At 40.9% G+C, this 19,633-nt stretch overlaps 1 protein-coding gene across 2 annotated transcripts in view; it reads left to right on the top strand.

Annotated features, from left to right (window-relative positions):
- Nucleotides 1-19,633, top strand: part of Plcb1 (phospholipase C beta 1) — a 701,628-nt gene that overhangs the window by 524,682 nt on the left and 157,313 nt on the right. For both annotated transcript variants that reach the window (XM_060371729.1, XM_060371731.1), the window contains exon 10: nucleotides 5,630-5,776. In XM_060371729.1, coding sequence (XP_060227712.1) covers nucleotides 5,630-5,776 — 147 coding nt within the window. The remainder of the gene's footprint in view (nucleotides 1-5,629; nucleotides 5,777-19,633) is intronic.

Here is a 19,633-nt window from a genome sequence, read left to right as displayed (position 1 = left end):
AGTGAGAGGGGGAGAAGGAACCATGTGTGAGCGAGGAAGGGGGAGAAGGAACCGTGTGCGAGAGGGGACGTACTGCCCAAGGGAGAGTGTGGCCCTAAAATGGACGTCAGCATAGAGGGTCAAACCTAGACAGTTAAGACTATGGCTGGGGGGGGGTCCCTCCATCTCAAAAGATAGTAGGAAGTTGCCGGAGCTCTGTGGTCAAGCTTCCCCTACCAAGAGAGGCATTTATGCTGGGAAAATGGAGTGAACTCACCAGTCTAGTGGCTGGTCAATAAGGAGAACTCACCAATTCAGCCAGTGTTGCATGCAGTAAACAGCAGTCTGGAAGCCAGGAAAGGAAGTCCCAAAACCAGGGAAAGGGGAGGAGTCCCACCTTTTGAGATAGGCAATTAGTGCAGTACTTATCTGGAGATCTGGAGTCCATTTGACCTGAGAGGTGGATTTAGGTGGACTTTCTGCAGCTTACAAGAATTACTTTTAAGTTTTAAGAAGGAGATAAAACTTTAGACATGTTAGTATTACAATTGTACTGTGCATTGTAGAAAAAGGCAGCAGACATACATATTTGTGTTAATAGCATAAGTATTTTTTAAGGTGAGCTCTGAAAAGGCAAAAGCCTTTTATGAAGTAAAAGGGAAACTCACTTGATTTTAACTTTTAATATAAGCATACACATTATGGAGGCTTACAGTCTTGAGCTAAGAACCATAATAATATGTGGTATAGTGGAATGTTTTTGTATCAGAGTTAGATTAATAAAATCCAGCCCTATTGATAAAGGTCAAAACTCTGGACAGTCAATACAACAGTAGCATAACAACAGGAAATATTAAGTCATTTTACCTATTTAAGATACCTTAAATCACCTTAGACCTTGTAACCTTTATAACTTGCATTTACCAACCTTAAAACTTTTTTTAGACCCTAAAACATTTGTAAGTTGCATTACCAACCTTAAGACACATTTTTAGACTCTCAAACATGTATAACTTATGTTTACCAACCTTAAGACATCTCTCAAATATGTCTTTTGAGAGGGACCTTTGTATTTAGTTATTTACCATGAGACATAGTTGAAACTGCTATGAACATTTATTGTCCTTTAACTAAAGGGATGGTAAAAGGTTTCATTTAGGCCTGTTTCTTAAGTCTGGACTGTGTCTAGGCCTGAAAATAGCAGCTCTAGGACTTAGGCCTAAGGCCTGGTCTCCTGCATATGAAGACAGCTGGGAAGGCACCTGAAGTCTCCCAATACAGAAGTTGGCAATATGTCCGTGGGACCTCATTCTGAGGTCAAAAACAGACCTGTGTGAGAGCTGTGGAGGTTGCAAAGTCAAGGAGCCATTCATCCTCCACCAGGCCAACGAGCTAGAAGGCTGGCAGTGTCTGTAGCTATTGTGCTGGTTGAACCTCTGTGGCTGGGCACAGAGGACAAACCTGCTTGGGAGCATTTTGACTTCCAGAGGCCAGTTTGCCAGTAGCCAGCTTTGGCATGTCAGCACTGGGACAAGCATCCACTTTGGCTGCATTTGAAAACGTCACCTGGTCGAACAGACTTTTGGCTATGCAAACTTCTTGTGTTTTGGCGGAACATCAGCAGCTTCCGAATGCAGCTAGGTCTAGAGCCCTTCGGGATGGCTCACTATTTTTACCAACTCCTATATGGTGACTCAAGGACCATCCTCAGCTGTTTATTAAAAATTGCAGTGAGACCATGTTTGCATCTGCAGGACTATAAATATGTATCTATGAGATGACTATTAACCTGCATCTGTTAACCATTAAATATTAGGACTTTAGGGTTTGTCCTTGCTAAGTTAGAATCTTAAAAGTCATGAATATAATTTATTAGAGTGAGAGCACAAGAGTTTTTGTATGATTTAGTATATAAAAGTAACTTATAGTCTAAGGCTATACTACAGATTAATAACATCATTTTAAGAGAAGACCAAGCATATATTAACCTTTTGATAGCAGAGATGCAGCAAATTGACCCAGTTTTAACATAAGTAAATACCTCTAAAATTAAGAGCTTAATTTAGAATATTGGTAAACAATTTGTATGTAATAATGAACCGCTGAGCAGAACAGTATAAAGCAATCTTAAAATTATATTTGAGGAACACATAAACCAACTTAATTTGAATAGATATTTATAACTTTGAAATGTTTTATTATATAAAATTTATTTTGAAGCAAGGTTGAATCATAAGATAGTAAAATGTAACTTCGAATTTTTATAAAAATCCATACCAATTTGAAATGAGGCTCCTTGTGACCTAGTCAAGTTTTGTAAAGTTGATTTTTGTGTTGTGTGTGTCCCCCCCCCACTCGGGAGCGCTGGCTGGAGTGGGGCCTTGCTGTCGGCCGCAGCACGCCAGGCAGGGGCACACACCGTCTCCAGTCACTGACCAGAACCGGACCTGCATCACTGCGCCTCTCAGAGAGCCCCGGCCACCGTCCAGATTGGAGCGGCGGGTACCTGCCTCAGGACAGGGACCCAAGCCTGGAGAGAGCAGAAGCAGCCTGGGGAACCAGAGGACGGAGAGAGCAGTGGGGTGGGGGTGGCCATGGCCCCAGGGGGTCCACGCACCAGAGCAAGCTGGTGCTTTATGCTGGGGCTCGGCTTTTGGGGATAGAGCAGAGAAAATCGGTGGTAACCGTCTTGTCCGGAGTCTGAAAGGGTTCCTAGCAAAGCTAGGGGATCCCAATCCTAGCCAACGCACCAATGTTAAAAATTAAGAAGAAGCAGGAGTCAACGGATATTCTCTGCAAGAGATTTATTAGGAGGGAAGGGGGAGCAGGACATGGAGAGAGAGAAAAAGAAAGGGGCGCCCCAGGAGAGAAAGAGAGAGACAGAGAGAGAGAAAGAGTAAGAGGGTAAGAGAGAAGAGATAGACCACGTGTCGGTATCAGCCCTTTAAGGGGCACGGTAACCATGCCTTCCAGGTGTGGCCGCCTGGCTGGGGACACATGATGACATCACAGGAGCAGGCTGTGTTCCAAAATACTATCTCTCGGCACTCACTCCCATACAGAAGTCCTGTTATTCTTTCCTAGCACTGGAGTTTACTTCCTGGCCCCCAGGAGCCCCAGCGGAAGACAGAGTTGCACAAATCTGCCTTTTTGTATGGGGTCAAAGTACCAAATTGTGCTGTCCTGGATGATCTACTCTCAGAGCAATTTATTTTCTAATCTGAATGACTCTAACCATGTGAAAAAATTAATTTCAAGAGATACAGAAGCTTCATGGAAGACCCCAGAAACGGCAGGGCGGGAATCACACGTGAGCCAGTGGCTGCCCCTCAGAGGTGGGCGTTGTGCTTCCTGCCAGATTGTGAGCTCTTCCAAGCCTGGGTCTCTGCCTGCGTTTCCTGTGCTTTATTTGTCTGTGTGCTTAGCACATCTCAGGTGTTAAACTAATTGTTAAATAAGGTGAAGAGAGAAAAGGAGGAAAAAAGAGGAAGGGAAGGATGGAGGCTGGGTGAAGTAATATGTAGCAATCCGAAATAATCACAGAAAACTAGAAGAATGGAAAAATTGAATATTTTATGAAACTCTGCCTCAAGAGTTTTATCCAAAATATTTTTAAACCATCTATAGAAATAGCTTTGGCACCAAGCTGACTGATTAATTTATGAAATTCATGATCAGCTCAAAGGGATGCATGCATCCCACCACCAAGGTATGGTGAGCGGAGGCTTCCGTGGCAAATGGTCTTTCTGAGGGACACGTGACCAGGAAGGTCTCTGGGTTAAGTGATGTCTATTTGGATGTATAGACAGAGGTGTCTGTTGGAAACTGATCACACACAGGTATGGCCTGCAAGGATGGCCTGCTGTAGGTCTCAGGCATGCCAATTAAAGCCTTTAGATCATTTTTCATTGCTAATTAAGAGACTGTTTTGCCACTTCTCCTGGCTATCATGGAAACTATCAGGACCCACACTGGAGTCCATTTTTAGCTATTTGTGATACAAAGACTTGTTTCTATTCATTTGTTTAGAAAGATGTTTCTTTCTGCTCTGGCAAAATAATTTAGGCGGTGCTTGCTGAGGTAGCCCGTGTTCCCCCTCTGGAACTCATGCAAAGGTGGGAAATGTTCCTCAGGCTGTCTGCTCACCCCTCCTGCTCCGTGGCACAGGCACCGACCCTTCCACATCACGCATGCACACAGACAAAACAGTAATGATGATCATCTATAAAATGTTTCTTTCTGAGAATAGACAGTCTCTTTAGAGAGCAAATAGTAACACTTCTATTCATTCATTAATTCATTCATCCTGAATAATATTAACACTGATTAAACTATAATATTCCCAGGACTTTGGTATCAGTTATCTTGAAAACTATATTAGATGTGAAAAAAGTTTACTGTGTAAAATATTATGGTTAATTCTGCAGTTTATAGATGGTACGCCTAAAGAATTTACAAGTCTGCATTAAAAGCTTTGATAACATGTATAGTCTGAACCAATGCAGCCTGCAAAACTAATTAAGTATATGTCAAAAGATTTAACTGCTATAGCATTTACTACAGTGTCATTTTTACTAACAAAAATACCTTAAACAAATTTAATAACCAATAATAATAGACTGTTGCTTAATTTTATATTTTTATGTTTTATAATATATAAAAAATATAAGTAAGTATATATTTTAAGAGTTCTAGTTAAGCACTGATCTTATTTTCTTTGTGTGAAAATAGTTATAATGTATTGTTCTTTTAATTCAGAAGAAATCACTGAACTTTATTATATATGTGTGCATATATTTGCATTCTACTAAAATAAATACATACACACACACCTCCCTCTCTTTTTAATGACTGTGAAGGCTGAGGAAGCCCTCTGTGGAGACGGCTCCCTGTGCCTGTAAGGCTGTGGAGGTGAAGAAGAGGGACTAAGACAGTGGTTGTGATGCGGCTTCAAACGTCCTCTCTAAATATGCACACTCGCTGTCTGTGCGTTTCACCTCAGTAATGCTGAGAGAAAAGAATGGTCTCAAGATTTAGCTATATCTACAAGAAAATACAAATTTCTGAGATAAATCATTTATAAAGTGAAAGTCATGTTTTTCTCAAGTAATCTTGTAAACAGAAACTTCAAACCTCTCTTCCTGTGTGCTTTCAGTTTTTATGTAAAGTATAAGTCATTTGTTGTTATCTTTATTTTTTGTGTAAGAGAAAAATGACTTGAACACTTTTACTTTAAAATAAAAATATTTGTTTGTTATAAATATAAAAGCAATATATGTTGTTAATGAAAATGGAAAAACCAAGAATTGGAGAAATTGAAAAAAACAGAAAAAAACATCTCAAGGTGATTTACCAAGTTAACCTTTCCTTTTTAATTCTTGAACTTGATGTGCACTCTAATATTTAAAAAGAAAAGTTCTAATTTAAATTCTCTGAAAAATCTAGAAAGCGTCAGAGTAACTACATCTTTCCTTCACGTTTATGGAGAGAATGTAATATGCGAGTGTCCGTGTTGAGTGTGCCCCGTGTCTGCTGTCGGGTTCTTGGTTGGTGCGGAGCGGGTTGGTTTGTTGGGGACGGGTCAGCGCAGGCTGACCCCCACGATCGGGATGCCTGGCCGCTCACGTGCCTCTTGTCCCCTTCTCTCCAGGGCAGATGTCAGTGGATGGATTCATGCGCTACCTGAGTGGAGAAGAAAATGGAGTGGTTTCCCCGGAGAAGCTGGATTTGAATGAAGACATGTCTCAGCCCCTGTCTCACTATTTCATTAATTCCTCACACAACACCTACCTCACAGGTAGATGCAATTTCTGTTGTTTGTCCAGTCCCTCCTGATTTGACTTTCTAGTGTCTGTTGTTGGAAGACAACCGTTTCCGCTGTCCTGGGCATTGCCTCTGGGGACTTGGGTCGCCGAGCAGTGCCAACCTCTCCTGGTAAAAGCCACCTGGGTGTGTTTGTGAAGTCACCCCGACTTTACAGTTTGTTGTTTTCAAGTCTCCTGGACTGTACTGGCAACTGATGTTTGCTGACCGGTGGAATTCTGTGGGATAGGATTAAGGGTACAGTGAACTCACTGCGTTTCCAAAGGGAATATGATCCAGGGTACCCTGCCAGACCCACAAAAGAGAAAAACGCCATCAAAGTTCCACCTGCTTCTCTATACTGTACTCATCTTTAAGGGTTCTGAGACCCCTCGGGGGCTGCTCTGACGCAAACTGCTTTTTCTTCAAGGCAAAACAGAGCTTTAGACAAACAAACAGCCGTTTTCCCACGGGCAGATTTAGTAGCAAATATATAATAAAGTAAGAGAAAATAATGCTCTGAGTCCTACACTGATCCTAACCTGAGCATTGGCAAGGTTTTTGGTAAATCATCTAAAAAAAATTAAAAAAAATAAAAAACTTTATCTCTAACCACAAGCTTTAAAATATCCTTGGAGAAAAATCAGTTGCTGGTTTAAAAAGGAAAAGAAAGGCTTTGTAAAAACCATAGCCTGTGTGTGTGTGTGTGTGTGTGTGTGTGTGTGTGTGATCGTAACAGATGTTGCTGAAGTCTGCGGTGTGACCTGATGTGTGACCTGTGGGAGATACATGGGCCTTGTACCTTCAAGGTTGTGTGTACACACTAGTGGACCTAGTGTGGGCATGCTCCATCTGTGCCCCAGGCTGCACTCAGTGATACACATAAGGACTGGACAGACGGATGGTCTGTAACAGAGCTCCAGGCTGCAGGTGGTGGCAGGCCAGAAGTCACTTCCTAAGCAGACCCTTGGCTCCGGTCTCAAGGACATATTTGCCGTTCCGACCCTCAGTGAGAAAGTCCGGAGCAAAGACTGCACTGTCACCTTGCGGCAGCCGGGGATGGGCTGTCTGGAGGTCATCTGTACAACCGGAAGCCATCTAGTCACTGCTGTAGTGTATGGGTTCTGCAGTCAGTTGCAGTTTAGAAGCGTGTCAGGGTCGTATAGCATGTGTACCACGTGTGGCCTGCTTTGTTTCTCCTACGAAAAAAATCACACTACAACAGCAATTGTTGCTTGGCTTGTCCTAAGCCGTATTCTCGTCACTCACTCCCGCACAGCACACCCATGCAGGGTCCATGCAGCGGCAGGCAGTAAAGGCCCCTGCTGTGTCAGGAATTGGAACAGAGAAAGAGGGCGCAACACATCTGTGTCCTGGGGTGCCTTAGAGTTCTCCCGGGAATAGAATGAGGACATGATGGCACAAACCACGCCTGTGTTGGATCTTCTGTTACCATCTCCTACATGTCTGCCAGTTCAACAGAGCTATGAACCTGTTGTCTTTAAGAAGTTTCACTATATAACTTTGATTTTCCTGTACCGTGGCAACCCAGGTGAAGGTAGCCTTATTTCATGGACCCTGGGCTGCCAGAACAAACACTCCACAATTGGAAGAAGTTTAATTATCTTTTGCAACTTGGCTTCTAAAGTTTAGTGAGATCCATTCTTTCTGTACTTGTTGGAAAAGTTACAAGTCTACCTGGGTCCAGAGAGAGGGGATTTAGGGAAAATCTGAAAGAAGTCTCAGGTCTTCTTTAAGAACACTATAGGTTTCATAAGTAAAAAAAAAAAAAAAAAAAGGTATGCAGAGACAGGCAGATCTTTAAGACTCTAGGGTCAGCCTGGTATATATAGCAACTTCCAGGACAACCAGTAAGATCTTGTATCAAAAAGCAAAGGGAAGCAAAACAAACAAAACCACAAAGTCATAAAAAGAAAAAAAAAAAAAAGAGTGTCCTCTCTACCCCCTTTCTTGGATTCAGCTCCTTAAAGCTACTACCAAAAACAACAAAACAAACAAGCAACCAAACAAAGGAACCCTCACCAAACAAAAAAATCCCACTCCACTAATCCATGTTTATCAGCCTTGTGTTAAGAACCTCCTTAAAGGGTTCTTTATTGTATTTGGTGCCACTGACCTAGTTGGAAACATGGTAAAGATTATGAGCCCTTCTCAGAATCTAAATAAATGATGTGAAGTGTCTAGCATTAAGACAAAAATAAAATTCACTGACATTTAAATGAGTATTAAAATAATTTATACCAAAGTAACATACATATTTTTGTCAACAAATTTTAAATTCATGAAAGCACCACCCGTTTGATGTTTGCGACAGAGTAACTTGGAAAATGTCTGGGATTTCTGTCAGTAACAAAGTCACAGATCTTTCCAGTGCTACTGTGACCTGTCACCTTCATTTACAACTGGAAAAATGGAAAGAATGTCAAAATTTGTGTGGATGCTTTTTTTTTTAACACAAGTCCAAGGAAGTGTATCAAATGCCAAGTTACAAATACAGTTTTGGTTTTCCTGGGCACAGTGGCATGGGCCTTTAATCCTAGCACTTGGGATGCAGCGGCAAGAAGTCCAGGAGTTCTGCTTCAGCCTGGTTTATATATTAAGTTCCAGATCAGCAAGAGCTACCTAGTGAGACCTTGTCTCCAAAAAATAAAATCAAATTAAAATTAAAAAATAAAAGACAAATACAGACTTTTTACCTTAATCCAAGCAACTGTAACTTAAAAAGATACTGCTTACAATGGAGTCCTGCTTTTACCACATATTAAGGACAAGATTTTAAAAAACAAAAACAAAAACAAAAAACCAATATGTGTCTAAATTTTGTACCTTTCCTGCCTGGAAGTTGCAACACTGAGTAATGTAATGGTAATCCTTTGATGTCTAAAAATGCGTCCAGCATTTGTATTTATATTCATTGCTTTCCCTGTGTCTCACAGTGATCAGGCATGGACACTGATCAGATATGCATTCCTTCTTCCACACCAGAGAATATCTCACTTTTTCTATTTCTGCCCAGTGGATGTGTGGCTTTCCACCCACACACACTCACCTTTCTCCCTCTGCTGCTCGCTCGCCGCTGTTGCCCTTTTATGGAACTTGTTGACAGAACCTGTGATCTTTGGGAATTCCTTGCCTTTAAGACCTACAGGCTCAGCCAGTTCTCTGTCCAGAAAGAGAGCCAGGCTCCCTTCCTCTCGTCCCTCATCCCCATCCTACCCCACCACAATAAGCCCTGGTTCCTTTTAATGGGGAACAAAGTACTTTAATAGCAATGTGGACCCTGTGCTATAAAGATCAGTTCCAAATAATTTCAGTGACAGATTCTAGACAAATCTAGAAAAGAAACTTTTCTCTTTGTTTTGTGTTTTAGGTCATGGTTTACAAAGGTATTTCCACTTCTATCTTCTAACTTAAATTTTTAATTCTACAGCTGAGCATCAGTAGATTCAGTATGTAACACATTACACATAATTACTAACAGCCCTAATAATATGCAATCGCTGATGATACATTGTGATATCACAATAATATACTTAATAAGAAAATTATTCAATATTGAAACACAGTGCAATATAGTTCAAATTTCTCTTGATGATTTCTTTTTATAAACTTCACTTGAGCAAAAATTTCTCACACAAATTAATTTCTTCACTAATATCCTCCTCCCTCAGCGTAACTCTGCAACCTGATCACAGGTGTGGGGCTCTGTTATGCCTGGCCAGTGCACAGGTTTCAAAAGGATCTGAAAGCAGAACTACTTTTTTGTCTAGCATTACCATTTCTGTGTGTGTACCTGAAGAAATCCAGCTCAGGAAACACGAGAAGGTCCTGGACATCCATGTGTCTCGGGGTACTTTAAAATAGCCAAGGTGTGGACTCGGTCTAGCTAAAGCAAATTGAGTGCCTTTGACCGTAAAGGACAGAGTGCTTGTCATTCATTCATGAATGACTGGAACTGGAGTGCATCATGTACCATCTGTGAACCCCACACTTTCAAATGCACACCTGAAGCCAGGTGGGGTGCTATTCTGGGAACTGAAAAGGACTAGCAGGAAGGAGAAGGAGGCCAAGAGGGTAAATAGGACAAATAAAATCAAAGTACATGACAGACATGCATAAAAATTGCATAATGAAGCACATTATTTTGTACACTAATAAAAACTAAACAGGGGATTTGCAGATTAATGGCTAACAGTTCTGAGCTAGTAGAAAACAGAAGGACTTACCTGTTTCCCTGTCCTACTAGGCATGTAGCTCAGCATGTCTCATGTTAGGGAGCCACTGAATGACACTCTCAACTTTGACTATTTACTGAGAAGAGAGTTCAAACCAATGTCTTCACATTTCTGTATCTAATTTACATAACATGATTTCTGGTTCTGTCCCATTATTTGACTTCTAGTAGCACCAGTGTCCACGTTTCCAGAGACACAGATTCCTAAGCTGGATGCTGCTCACTCATGTTGTGATCTGGAATGTTCTATTTGTTTTTCTTGCTCTGAATTTTGAGCTGTTATCATGCCATTATAACATTATCATTATAACATTATCATTTTATCTACATTACATAGATTAAATAAATTCTCCCCATGTTATACTTTTCCAGTCCAAATATTCTCTTTCCTGTGTGGGAATTGAGGAGAATACCATATAATCAGGGGTCGGGCAGAGGGAAGAAGGAAGAAAGGAGTGAAGGGAGAGAGGAAATGCTTCCCACAGGTTTCAAGGTTTTGCCTGAAAAGTCTTGTTTTGATTTATGGGTCAAATGTGTCTTTACTTCATATGCCAGGAGTAGGGCTCTGCTTTAATTACACACAAAATGAATACAATACTCCTATTTCCCAGAGGCCTTTGGATAAATGTTAATATCTCTGCTATAAAATTCAAACTGCCTCCAATCAGGTAAACATGCTGTAAAATAAAACACATAACCAAAGCCTAACACACAATCCAGTTAAATTTAAAAACCAGTAGCTAGGAGACAAGCTAGAATCTGACCGTGGATTGCAAGCCCCTCGCCTGTCTGCTGACAGGAGTCTTTCAGGTGCACACCATGCTCCGCATCCATTTCTAAAACAGTGGAAACTTTACAGAAGTCATATTCCATAGGCGTAGCATGCCTGAAGTAGCTGAGGGAGAGCCAGTTCACATGAGCCTCAGCAATGCTGGGCACAGGAGAGGGCAGCATTGACGGGCTGTGCTCTGACTAGAGGAGGTGGGACCAAACGACCCAGGTTAACCCCCTGTGGCCACTCTGCTTTTCTTGGAGCATTTTAAGAACGTGGATTTCTGAGGTGCCCCGCTCTAAATTCAAACAAGACGAATTTCAAACTGTGGATTATCTTCTTTTGAGCCTTCAAAGGGACTGTAAAAATTAACTCTACACAGCATGAGAGACGACTCTGTTTGACAAGCTCTGACTGATTTTTCTTCTCTCTCCACGTTACTGCCTCTCATTAAAGATGAAGATGGAGCCAAAATGAAGAACACACTGTGTTAATAAAATACCATGCATAGAATGGGCCAGTCATTAACTACGGTGGTTACTGTTGAAAGTTTCGGACAGCATTGGCCGTGAACCTGCAGTGATTATGTCTTAAGTTATTGCTTCTCCCCAAGGAATCTGTCCCAGTGACTCAAGGAGGAAAAACAAATAATTAGAAAAATAAATGAAAAAGCCTCTCCGAGGTCAGAACTCTGTATACAGTCCCTTCACCCTGCACTTTAACTGGCTCATAAAATTCCCTGGTCTCCAAGAATTTGGGAGATAATGGTTCTACATATGTTCTGTATCATTGCCTAATTAATAATATCCTTATTCCACCTAGAAAAATGCAAGATTTGAGATTTAATGTTGAAAATATTAGATTTAGTTACTCCAATAATCTGATTAATTAAATGATCTCATTCAAGATCTCAAATAATTATTCTCCTCTTGCATACTTTGTTGGCTAGTTGTACCCTCATGGAGCAATCATTATTCAAACAAAGTTTGAGTACTACCCTTTTATTTAACCTCTCTCCTACTCACTAAACTGTAGCATATGCAAGCTTTTATTTATTTTTTTAATTTAAATTATATACAGACCTAAGAAAACTTAGTGGTGGAATAAACTTAGGAAATGAACAAGCCCTGCTTGAATTTACCTTTACATGACACTCTTACCTAGGCAGAAGAGCTAGGTCCCTGTGGCTGAAAATGATTAGATACTGTCGAAATGACTTAAGAATGAGGAAATTATGCCCTGCTCAGCACAGTGTCAGCAGCAGAGGCTTGCCTCAATCAGGAATTCATGAATGTCATCAGGCATCCATTTACTTCCTGTCTTTGGGGTCTCCTTTGATTTTGGGTTGACTGCTGCACCCTAAGCATGAGCTTTCGATGACCGATACGCACCTCTGCAGAAGCTGCTGACTTTGTAAGAGTAGAGTGTCCAGAGGTCCCCAGTCCAGTTCTCCAGCCCTACCCAGTAGTCTTTCCATCATTCCTATTACGTATCCTCAGGTTACACCAACAGCAGAGAATAGACTGACCACTACTATGGGCATGAAATTGCCTTGGCAGCATGAGAAGTTTCTAGATTTCTTTTCTACAGATAGAAAGGGACCCTGGAGCATATTGGAACTTAAATGCAATGTTCTATTGTCAAGGAGAAATATAAAGAAGAGGGAAAAAATGTAGGATTGTGAAAATTTAAACTCCCTGCTAAACAAGAACCATCCCTATTCATATTCATATTCCGCTCCCCTGCCAAGTGATAGGGTTAGGGGTGTGTCTTATTTTGGAATTCCCAGTAACCAGTGCCTCCCTCAGAGACCATGTTTGATAATATATACAGAGCTGATGATGATATGTTTGTCAACAGCAAAGCTTGAGGCTGAAATAGATTTTCTCAGGAGAGACAATGACTTTATATCTTCCCTATCTTCTCAGTTAGGCCTTTACTATCACTTGAATCTATAATCAAGGCAGCTTGTGCTTTCAGTGGGACAACAGCTAGTGAATTCAATGCATTCTTGGCAATCTTGACTGTGCCCACAGTCTGTGTGAGGTGATATGCCCTCATTGAGACCACTGAGATAACAAGCACATAACATTCTGAAAGCGTCTTTCTTTGCAGTTGAAGGGAAATATCAAACAATGATAAGCATAAAGATAGGCAGCTATTTGCTAGGACTTAAAGCATGAGAAATTTCTCAGAATGTTATATGAATAGAGAAGATGTTAATTTCCAGTTTCTGGTCTTTTCTCTCTTACCTTGGTAAAGAGCTGAAGCTCCAGTGACCATGACCAGCACTGTCACAAGTGACAAAGGCTGGGGAGCCACTGCAGATTCACTTGAGGCAACATTGCACATGTAACCAGGAAGGAATAACAGCTTAGATTCAGTCACAATGTTAGAGTGAATTGCAAAGAGTGGTCATGGCCAAGTAGAGATGATGTCAAAGAAAAGTTTCAGAAATACCAAGGATTGAATGACTCAGGACATATCACTAATATACAGCCCCAGTCACAGAGAAATTTAGTGGGAAGATGTGGTAAATAAAGAGAAGTAAAGAATTTCAGGGATGAAAAGAAAATAACCTGAAACTTTAGGGAGAAAAAAAGAGAAGAATAGAAATATCATATCTAGGAAACATAATAGGAATTCCAGTTCCAAGTAATGGGACAACTAGGGATATGGGTTTTCTAAAAATGCTTTTTCTTTGGAGACTTTGATTTCTTATTTTTGAAAAAAAAATGTTCATTTAAGAATGAGCAAGAAGTTTACTTTGGAGGGATTCTGAAGGCTGTAGATGGTGGATGGTAAACCCAAGCTATCTTTAATATTTTCAGATTATTTTTCATCTCTCAAATCCCACACTGGTAAGGTAGATTCACTTCCCTCTAATTGTTTTTTGAATTATGAATGCATTTTCAAGCCAGTTCACAGAAATGTTTCTAGAAGTACCTAGAGCACTCTAGTTTTACTTAGTAACTGTCAACATAAAATAATGTCTCTGCTTTTGAAGGAGACAAGAAAACAGTTTGTTGTGAGCCAGGTATGAGTTAGCCTGCCCCAGAAACAGAGACCCAGGTTACTGTGAATGACTACAAGAGAGGTTTATGAACTTTTGTAGCACCAGGTACAAGAACATTGATGAGAGCCTAATGGGGCAGGGTGCAGATAGGGAGTGACCTCTGCTGTGGGTTCAGATGTTAGCTTATGGAATTCTTTACATTAGGGTGAAGGCTGGAGGTCTACTGTTTGGCCCAAGATACTGGTATCAACTACTCACAGCTTGTGAGATCTGCTAGAGAAGGGAAGGTAACTGAAACTGACCTACAACTCTAAGGAAGCTGAGGCAGAAAGACTGAAATGAGGGCTAGTGTGATTGCCCACCCCAACACACACACACACACACACACACACACACACACACACATAATGTAAGGCTACCAATGGGCGTAAGGTAGCCTTTGAAAGTTTTGGCTTTAGCCTCAGCAGTCTGCCTCCCCACAACCATGGCTTGAACAGTCAGCCAAGACCATGCACTCTGCAATACCTTATGGTTCCAAAATTTGTGTGTACTCCACCTAGGGTGGAAAATGTTACCAGGAAACTGGTGTCCCTTCTCAGGGTTCTTGGTCATGTTAATAACAGAATTTAAGAATGGCCCCGAGAATGAATGAATAAATAAATAAATAAATAAATGGACTCAGAAGAAAGCTTGAGAACAATTTTAGTAGACTTCAAAAATTACAATACCCCAGAGGTATGGAGAAGCAAGCTGTAATCCTCATCATCTGCCCTCAAGGACTAAGATGAAGAGGAAGAAAGACAGAAAATACTTGGAAGAAACTGCATTGGGGTAGAGTGTAGGAGTGGGATAACAATTGTAACCTTTTTAAATGAGAACAAGCTCAGAGTCCAGATTTTACCAACTAAGATTAAAAAAAAAGAAAAAGTGTGTATGTGTTTGTATAGATATGTGTGTGTACATATGCATACAAACATAGATATTTATTAGAATGACTTACAGACTATGGTCCAGCTAAACCAACAATGGCTGCCTCTGTATAAAAGATCCAAGAATTCAGTACTTGTTCAGTACTCCATGATCTGGAGGTCTCAACTGGTTTTCAGCATAGGCCAGAACCCCTAAGAAGTAGGTTCTATCACTGGCACAGGAGACAACTTCCTGAACAGAACACCAACAGCACAGCCTCTAAGATCAACAATCAATAAATGAGACCTCATGAAACTGAAAAGCTTCTGTAAAGCAAAGGACACTGTCGCCAGAACAAAATGACAGCTTACAGATTGGGGAAGGATCTTCACCAACCGTATATCTGACAGAGGGCTAATATCCAGTATATATAAAGAACTAAAGAAGTCAAACAGCAACAAATCAAGTAATCCAATTAAAAATGGGGTACAGAGCTGAACAGAGAATTCTCAATAGAGGAATATTGGATGGCAGAGAAACACTTGAAGAAATGCTCAATGTCCTTAGTCATCAGGGAAATGCAAATTAAAATGACCCTGAGATTTCACTTTACACCCATCAAATAACTAACATCAAAAACTCAAGAGACAACACATGCTGAAGAGGATGTGGAGAAAGGGGAATCCTCCTCCACTGTTGGTGGGAATACAAACTTGTACAATCAAACTTGTACAAACTTGGAAATCAATCTGGTGCTTTCTCAGAAAATTAGGAATAGTTCTACCTCAAGATCCAGCTATACCATTCCTGGGTATATATCTAAAATATGCACAGATATACAAGGACAACTGCTCAACCATATTCATAGCAGTTTTATTCATAATTGCCAGAATCTGGAAACAACCCAGATGTCCCTCAACAGATGAATGAATACAGAAATTGTGGTACATTTACACAATGGAATGCTACTCAGCTATTAAACAAGGAAACCATGAAATTTGGATAGAACTAGAAAGATCATCCTGAGTGAGGTGACCCAGAAGCAGAAAGACACACATGGTATATACTCACTTATAAGTGGATATTAGACATATAATATAAGATAAACATACTAAAATCTATACTCCTAAAGAAGCTGAACAAGGAGGACCCTAGGGAAGTTGCTCAATCTTCACTCAGAAAGCAAATGGGATAGACAAGCAAATGGGAAGAGGGAGAATACAGAAAACAGGACAGGAGCCTACCACAGAGGGCTTCTGAAAGACTCTACCCAGACTCTATTAAAGCAGCAGAGTGCAGGGAATCTTGAAAGAAAGGGGAGTTGGAAAAACCTGGAGAAACAAGAACTCCACAAGGAGAGCAACAGAACCAAAAAATCTTGGGGTCTTAGCAAACACTGATATTCCAACTAAGGACCATTCATGGAGATAACCTAGACCCCTTGTGCAGATGTCCCCATGGCAGCTCAGTCTCAGGGTCCCTAGTAAGGGGAACAAGGGCTGTCTCTGACATGAACTCAGTGGCTGGCTCTTTGATCACTTGCCCCTGGAGGGAGTACAGTTGTAGCAGGCCACAGAGGAAGACAGTGCAGCCAGTCCTGGTAAGACCTGATAGGCTAGGGTCACCTGATCTAGGGTGAACTGAGGGAGAGGTATGGGAGGAGAAGAGGGATGGAGGGTGGGATTGAGAGGGGATGAGGAGGGGGCTCCAGCTCGGATACAAAGTGAATAAATTGTAATAATCAAGAAATAAATTTAAAAAAAGAAGTAGGTTCTAATGCCAGTGAAGGAATGGACTTCCTAGCAAGGGTTGGAGGAAGCAGACAAAGAGAGCAAGCAAGCCTCCCTCTTCCATGTCCTTATATAGGCTTTCAGCAGAAGGTATGGCTAAGATTAGATGTGGGTCGGCCTGCCTCAAAAAAACTGGATTAAAGGTGTGTCTTTTCACCTTAAAGCTCCATGTTATGATCCAGTTAAGCAAAATAAGTAGCTAAGTAAACAGACAAAGTCTAGCCTTCTTTGGGGTTTAGTGAGTTTCAGATGTGGTCAGGTCGACACCCAGGAATAGCCATCACAGACACTATGTGGGTCTTCTGACCTCAATGAACAGAATCAGCTTGATTCCTCAGATGCAAGCCCAGAGGACTATTTCCCAGGTAATTCTAGAGTCTATGAAGTTGGCAATTAACACTGACCATAAATAACAGCCACATATAGGTCTGCCCTGCTCTTTCATACCGACGTTATTTTATCCAGGAACAAACGTTTTGATGAATTAATCTTATGATTATTTCAATTCTTCACTTCCCTGGTTCAGAAGCTTAGGAATAACAAGTGTTAATTTTCACTGCCACCTCCCTGGTCCTTTCAGCAGCAGAGATGGAGACAGTCTTGCAATGACAATAACCTTTGACGCGATTATAAATGGCAAATGGATTAACTGTCATCAGGAATCTCTCAGGTTGTTTTGTCAGCATTTTTGTTTTTGTAAATACATTTGTGGATTTAAATGCCCTATTTTTCTAGTAAAGAAAAGTGATTATGCAAATATACTTAATCAACCTTTCAGTGCCTCTTCTAGAGCTGTATAGCACTGAAGAGTGCCTTCCTTTTGTTATGCTGATGGCCTAACATATAAAAGTGTTGTGCCATGCATATAAAAGTAAAAATAAGCCAGTTGGCCTAATCCCATTTCCTTTCCCCTGTGTCTCCACAGGGCAGATGTTGTCCATTTCAATGTCATTTTAACAGTTTTTATCAGCATGCTACAACTGGTTATAAAAGAGAGATCCAAAAGAACACTCCCAATTTTAGTACTCCCAAAGCTAAGGAGGTTGAGGGGGTTTATAATTTGAGAGTAGCCTAGACTTCAAATGAGACTATGACAAAGAAAGAAGAGAGAGATAGACAGAGAGAGAGAGGAAGAAAGGAAGGAAGGAAGGAAGGAAGGAAGGAAGGAAGGAAGGAAGGAAGGAAGGAAGGAAGGAAGGAAGGAAGGAAGGCGTGAGACTATGACAGATAGACAGACAGATACAGAAAGGTTTATAAAGTATTGATCAAAGAAAATTGTGACATGGATATCAAAGACTTCAATTTGTATGTTTGATAATAGAGTTGTTTCAAAATGTATTTATTATTAATCCCTTTGAGACAATTCTATCAGGAAAGCAGTGACCATCAGGCCCGGAGAGATGGCTGGACGGTTAAGAGCACTTGCTTGTCTTGCAGAAGACCAGTACATACATGGTAGCTCGTAATCCACCAATTTAGCTCCAGCCCCGGGTGAGTCAAGCTGCCCAGGTGAGACGTAGCACCACAGGCCACAGAGATAAAGCACAGGGCCCCATCCATGTAAATAAATGGGCCTTGGCAGTGGAGACTGAGCACGCTGAAGCCCCTGAGACAGTTGAATGTTCTCTGCCAGTCAGTCCTTGGAGCATGCACCATGTCAGGCCAACAAGGTCACTGTCATTGTGGTGTTCAGTGCCCTCCTTTTTGTGAGGCTCAAAGCACTGCATTCTTTCCTCAATCCAATGTGTTCAGTAGATTCTGGTGCCTGGTTTTACTGATACTATTTTGATACACACATCTGCTTATAGGATCCCAATTTACATTAATAAATTCATAGGGCAGCACCCTTTCCATAATTAAGAATAAGCTGCATACCATTCTCTGCTTCATGAATGGTATCTGTGTACTGATCAAGATACAGAGGCTCTCTACCTTTCTACATCTGCTCTCACACAGGCGCAAGGATGTGTATAAAATGGAGTCTCTCAGGACAAGACACAACCTGAAGCCAAGGTCGTATACAGTGTGGAGTTAACACAGAACACAGTCTAATCTCACCAGCTCAATAGAGCAGATTTAAAAGAACTAAAGGGATAGAGAGAGAGAAAAAAAAAGTAAACCTATTCAAGTAGCCATATTTTACTAGGAATGAATAACCCTACTTGAAAGCCTCCCTCCTCCCGTTTGTCCGACCTGTAGTTATCACTTGATGTGGTATTTTGAAGTGTTGGAGGCAACTGTGATGCTTTCTTCTTTCATGTTGTATTTTGAATTCTAAGGCTGGACAACTGTCATCCTCCCCCTTCCTCAAAATACTGTGTTTAACAAGGACATGAAGGGTGGGGCCCAGAAACTAATTATGATGACAGTGGTAGAGCCTGCTCACTCCCAACTAGCTACATAACAGCTGTACTGGGTTATTTAGGCTCTACTCACGAGTTTCAGTTTTACAAAGTTTTCCTGTTCCTCCTTTTGACGCTTGTGCTTGGTGCTTCCTATGTTTCTTCTAAGATCTTTGTACTTTTACATCTCACATTTAGGAACTTGATCAGTTTTGCATTATTTATTTATTTTATGTGGAATGCAATACGGATCCAACTTTTTAAATTCTATTTTATTATTATTGTTTTTTGGCTCTCCTATTGCCCCTGGTCAATTCACTGAAAACACTAGTTTTTCTGTACTGACTTGTACTGACAATCTTGTCGGAAGTGAGTTATTTCTAAACCTTCATTTTACTGTTCACGTGTGTGCTTCTTCCTGTGATGGCACCAGACTATCCTGATTACTATAACTTGGAAGTAAGTCCTAAAATTGGAAAGTGTGATTTTCCAACTTTGTTTATACTTTTCAAGATTACTTTAGCTAATTAAGGACTCCCTATATTCCCATGTGAAGGTTTGGGTCAGAATGTCAGTTTCTACAGGCAATAGAAGAGAAAGCTCATGTTGAATTTAACATGGATTAAAACCGTTCATAGAGCTGGGGAGTACTGCAGTCTTCACTATGTATTTTCCATGAACAGACCTGTGTTTCTACATCTTCTCTTGTGAAACTTTGGTGACAACTGCTCTGTGCCCTTTTCATTGTCTGGGATGGAATCTGTTTCT

The sequence above is a fragment of the Meriones unguiculatus genome, chromosome 18 (genome assembly GCF_030254825.1).
Source record: "Meriones unguiculatus strain TT.TT164.6M chromosome 18, Bangor_MerUng_6.1, whole genome shotgun sequence".
NCBI classification, from domain to species: Eukaryota; Metazoa; Chordata; class Mammalia; order Rodentia; family Muridae; genus Meriones; species Meriones unguiculatus.
This window is presented reverse-complemented; position numbering and strand designations above follow the sequence as displayed.